Source organism: Lagenorhynchus albirostris, chromosome 8, assembly GCF_949774975.1.
Source record: "Lagenorhynchus albirostris chromosome 8, mLagAlb1.1, whole genome shotgun sequence".
Lineage (NCBI taxonomy): Eukaryota > Metazoa > Chordata > Mammalia > Artiodactyla > Delphinidae > Lagenorhynchus > Lagenorhynchus albirostris.
In genome coordinates, this window is record NC_083102.1 from 25910292 (window position 1) to 25916260 (window position 5969).

The 5969-nt window shown below is 38.0% G+C and overlaps 1 protein-coding gene across 1 annotated transcript; it reads right to left on the bottom strand.

The window, feature by feature from the left end:
• Nucleotides 1–1977: 1977 nt before the first annotated feature.
• Nucleotides 1978–2487, bottom strand: LOC132524146 (large ribosomal subunit protein P1-like). The gene has a single exon (XM_060155981.1). It carries the CDS (start codon nt 2379–2381, stop codon nt 2037–2039), a length of 345 nt encoding a protein of 114 aa, XP_060011964.1. The 5' UTR covers nt 2382–2487; the 3' UTR covers nt 1978–2036.
• Nucleotides 2488–5969: the final 3482 nt, after the last annotated feature.

Sequence of the window (5969 nt, forward strand, 5' to 3'; positions counted from 1 at the left end):
AGAAACATACAAAGAGCAATGTCTAGATACAATGAACCATTCATCGATAACAACTGATATAGAGCATAAAGAAAAAGTTCTTAGAAACTCTTTATCATGGTAATAACCCTTGATCATATGATTTCTCCAGTATAGAGAGCAGGTAATGGAAATGGAACACTTACTTGTTTTGCATAAAAATTGTGATTTATTCTAACAGGGAAGCATAAAATGAAATAAGAAGTATGTAGGTGAACTTTTAAGTTGTTGAAATGGTCAAGGTATGATTGTAAAGTCCTAATATGGATTGATAGAATCAATCTCATTTTCTCCTCGAATACTTGAGTATTTTCCATGAACAAGACACTTTGCAAGGTGGATTATACCAAGTATATAAGTATGACTTCTGCTCTAAAATGCAATAGTGCAGAAAGTAAAGAAATAAAAATCCTTTGAATTATATTGAACAACAGAACTGGGAAAGGCTGACATATTGGCAATGATGATAGATAAGATGAAGCAGAACATGAGCCTGTTTGCCATCAGATCTTACTCTTCTCCTTTTGGCTCTGGAAAATTGGTAATCTGATCCCATAAACTGTGTTTTCAAGATCTTTTACCAGTTGGCTTTCTGTTGGGCTCCACAGAAGGAAGGATAGAAGGGTGAAAGAAGAGAGGAAACAGACTACGTGTTGTCTATCTCAGCCTTAGGCATCATCTCATCCTGATCATCAGGCCATGTGTGCATCTCTTTCAAGGCACCAGCTTCCAATCACTTGACTCTGGCCACTGAGTTCTCATAACATTACCTTACGTCTCTTTGTCAATGTCTAGAGATGGTAGCAACATCCTGCTATTGCTATTGCTCATCCTGTTATTGCTTGTCTGTGGACTGTCTCACCACAGTTTTCTATTCATTGTCTCTGCCTTTCCATCACCAGTGTAACGACTTATATACACTAAATTCTATTTTATACATTTTGAGTGTCTTCTGTCTTTCTGTCTAGACTCTGAGGATAAAAAACACCACCAGGGGCTCACTGGGTGTCAGTGAAAATGCTTTACTGGTATTGTATACAATTCCTTTTATGGTACTGTATACATTCCTTAAGAAACAGATAATATTAGTAGTATCATTTCGCAAAGGAGGAAATTTAAAGTGGTTTAAATATTTTCACAAGGTCACACAACTATAAGTAGAAGGACTAGAATTTAAATCCAGGCCATCTGACTCTAAAACTAATGCTCTAATGCACTAAAATACTAGGTCAAATCAACCTCATTACCCACCATGTGGGAAACATCCAATAGGGATGAGAGTCTAAGCTGTTCAAATCACCAAAAGATGAATCTGGTTCAAACAGTTATTAATATCCAAGGGATTAGGGCAAGACATCATGGCTGCCATTCATTTATATATTATGTACCAAGAAATTAATGATAAAAATAGATTAGATAAAAAATCCTGACTTCATGGAGCTTACAAACTATTAGATCCTATTTTACAAACTATTACAAACTATTAAATCCTATTTTATCCGAATAGATAAAAATCCTGACTTCATGGAGCTTACAAACTATTAGAGGGTGAAAGATAATAGATGAATGAATGGTATTTGCTAGCAATAAATCCTATGATAAGAAAATAAAGAAAGGAAGATGTATAAGAAAACTCAGGATAAGTTTTGGAATTTTAAATAGGGAAGTTCTGTATTTTCTTAGATGCTCCCAAATATCTCCTTTCCTCTCTTTTGGTCCACACCCCACCTTTCAGGACTGCCTCGACTCTTTTAGACATGGATGAAATACTATGCTACAGCGGATGGGACATGGCTTAATGAATGGCCACCCAGGGCTGGCCACCATGACATGGAAGTTCAAGAGATACCCATGAAGCTTCCCCATCATGTGTTCCCCATTATATGACCTCATAGGAAGCAGGAGGCCCTCTATTATCTCTCCAGTGAACTACTTTGATGTAAAGTTCCTACTTCGATGTTGTTTTTTTCTTTTTTTCAAAGAACTCAGCTTTTTATTGAACGTGCTACTAAAGAGGTTTAGTCAAAAAGACCAAAGCCCATGTCATCATCAGACTCTTCAGATTCTTCTTTCTTTGCTTCCACTTTCTTCTCCTCAGCTGGGGCAGCAGTGGTGGAGGGGGCAGGAACTCCTGCTGGTGTAGCACCAGCTGCTGGGGCAGGTCCACCTGCCCCCACATTGCAGATGAGGCTCCCGATGTTGACACTGGCCAAAGCCTTTGCAAACAAGCCTGGCCAGAAAGGTTCAACATTTACACCGGCTGCTTTAACGAGGGCATTGATCTTATCCTCCGTGACCGTCACCTCATTGTTGTGCAGGATGAGGGCCAAGTAGATGCAGGCGAGCTCCGAGACGGAGGCCATCGTGCGGGCAAGGGCTAGGCAGGGTCTGCCGGGCGCGGTGCTAGTCGCCGTTTGAAGAGAGGGCCTCACCCCAACGCGGCCTTAGCTTCCTCGGAAGGACCGAGCACCTTAGCGGAAGCTGAAGAAAAGGAAGCTATTTCAAAGTTTTAAAAGCATTTTATCCTAAGTGGCCATCATCGGATGAATGGATAAAGAAGATGTGGCACATATATACAATGCAATATTACTCAGCCATAAAAAGAAATGAAATTGAGTTATTTGTAGTGAGGTGGATGGACCTAGAGTCTGTCACACAGAGTGAAATAAGTCAGAAAGAGAAAGACAAATACCATATGCTAACACATACATACGGAATTTAAGGAAAAAAAATGTCATGAAGAACCTAGGGGTAAGACAGGAATAAAGACACAGACCTACTAGAGAATGCACTTGAGGACATGGGGAGGGGGAAGGGTAAGCTGTGACAAAGCGAGAGAGTGGCATGGACATATATACACTACCAACATAAAACAGACAGCTAGTGGGAAGCAGCCACATGGCACAGGGAGATCAGCTCAGTGCTTTGTGACCACCTAGAGGGGTGGGATAGGGAGGATGGGAGGGAGGGAGACACAAGAGGGAAGAGATATGGGAACATATAAAGCAGAAACTAACACACCATTGTAAAGCAATTAAACTCCAATAAAGATGTAAAAAATAAATAAATCAAATAAAAGCATTTTATGTGCCTCTTGTATCTCTTTGTGTCTCTTGATAAACAGGTACTCAGGTAGTAATGCATGGCATTAACTTGCCTGGCATCCTTCCTTGCTTCATTCCCATGTTTCTCTCATCCTCATCTTGGGGTGTTCCTCTCAAGTAAAGTATCAGCACCTAAATCCTTTCCACAGACTCTACTTAAAGAAACTGAGATTAGTTTATTTTATAATTAGAAATTTGGAGGGAGGCAGCTAGTAAGCAATAGATTTGTGCCTTGGGTATATCACAGACACCATCTCTGATTGTACCTCAGCCTTTTCCTTGGTCCAAGTGAAGGCTGCTGAAGCTCCTCTCACTTCATTTCTATTTGTGGCAGGAAGAAGGAAGGGGAAAGGAGAAACACTAGCTGAATCTCCCTTTTCATCATAAAAGAGTTTCCCCAGAAACCCCGACACCACAATGCCATTTAACATCTCATTGAGTCAAGTGAGACTTGGAAAGTGAGTATTTAGTGGCTCTAGTCTTTTTAGTGAAAGTGTATATGAAGGAAGGGATCTAGGAATGGTGCAGACTGGCCAGGCAGTAGAGTTTATCACATTCATTAAGAGGAGTTCCAACAGGAGGGAACAAAGGGAATGCTACTGAGGCAATATTTGAGAAACATAATGCCTGGGATCATCCATACTTCAGTACAGACATGAATCATCAGATTGAAATTGGCCACTTATTTCTAAGCAAACTGATTAAGGAATTCATATCTTGTTAAAAGTTAAATTGCTCCTCATAAAACACAAAGAAAAAGTGTTAAAAGCAACCATAAACAAAAGATGAGTTACTTAAGAATGGAACAATTAGACTGACAGTATTCAACAGCAATGAAAGAGCCTCAAAGACAACGAAAACTTATCTTAAAAGTGCTAAGAGATGCCATATACATGTGTCAGCATTGGAATCTGAGGAAAAAAAAAAAAGGTCATGGGGCTTCCCTGGTGGCGCCGTGGTTGAGAGTCCGCCTGCCGATGCAGGGGACGCGGGTTCGTGCCCCGGTCCGGGAGGATCCCACATGCCATGGAGCGGCTGGACCCGTGAGCCATGGTCGCTGGGCCTGCGCGTCCGGAGCCTGTGCTCCGCGGCGGGAGAGGCCACAACAGTGAGAGGCCCGCGTACCGCAAAAGAAAAAAAAAAGTCATTTATTTTTAACATAAAGAAACTTAGTAGAAATATTTACAAAAAATCAGTAATATTTTAGTGCACTTAGATAGACATAAAATACAGCTCAAACATTTCTGAGATGCAAAGTATTATAAAAAAATAAATACAGAAGGCTACATATACTGCTATGCTGAGCTTTAGTTTGTGTGTTTATTCAACATTGGTTTTGCCATAAAATTTTTAATTTACCCTAGAAGTGTATGGACAAAAATGATAAATGTTGACAGCTTCAAGCTTCTATTTCCATTGGTAGAAACATACATCTTATTTGCATATAATTACAATTTATGTGTGCTCCCAAGCCAAGTACATTTCTGCTCTGTAGATTTCTTAATTTAGTGTCAATATTGTTTTTATCATAAAGCTTTGCTCCACCAAAATTGGTTGAAATAGTTGTATCATTCATGTTGATTTTAACTGAAATTCCAATTAACATGTTAGATGTTGTACTTTTAACAAAATTAATTTCCAGGGCTGTATTTTCTCTCGATTAATGGGCAACAAAAAGAAGCAGTTGATGACAGTAATTTTTTTTAACTGGAAAAATTTAACTATTTTCGAAGTTCTTCGTGAACAAATAGAGATAAGACATTAACATCTATCACTTCATTTTTCACGGTATATAAGAAAACAAGAATTAAGTCAATAGGTCAATTAATATAGGAGTCATTTGATTTATATGAAAAGTCATGCTTTATAGAAAAGACATATAAATACATAAGTGCACCCTCTGCAGCTCTGAGTGTCATCTTCTTAAATAACCAAAATTTTGAGGTAGATTATGAGATTGTGATAGCAACTGGAAATAAAATACTTTTTGAGCTTTACCACACCTGCACTATTTACATATACAACTATTTATAAAAACACCTAGTTAAAAAGTGAAAAATCTGGGACAAGTGCTAAACCAGATGGATGCCGGGACAATAAACTAGAAATGTCCCAGGCAAACCAGAAAGTGAACTTACCTATATTAAACATCACCAAATAAACTTGGTCATTTACATATGGTATGGTAGCATTTGGAGTAGTGTGCTTTCAAAATCTGAATTTAATTTTGTAAAATGTGTTGCCAACATTATAGACAACCTGAAAGGTTTAGGATAATTTACATGAAGTGTTGAAGAGAATTTTACAAGGCTTAAAAATTATGATTATAAACTATATTGAAAAATGGAATGTTGGATGCTTTTATTCAATAAAATAAAGCATATTATAAAAGTTTGTGAATTTTGTGAATCTACAGTTGTCACAACATTTCTTTTTATGTTTCTTTTCCCTGGATAAGATGACAAAGTGTATTGTTAAATATTGATCTTCACATAACTTCCACATTCTCCCTCAAGCTAAAAATGATGAGCTATCATTTTTTCTCATTGATTTATTTTCATATAAAAGTCAGTTTCTCAATATAGAAACTATAATTTAAGTAAGTTCTGAAACATCATAAAAAGTCTTGCCATGCAAATCATATCTCTTCTTGGTCTTTACCTGCTCTGCACCAGGATTCAAGATGAATTTCATAATGTATGACATGGCTTAAGGATATACTTTACTGAGAAAACTTACATAGGGCCAAGGTCAACAAGTGATTTGTTTTTTTTTAGGAGCCGCTGATCCTCCCCTCATTTCAGAGAGACATGTGCAGAAGCATTGAGCCTGTGGAAGCTTTAAGTC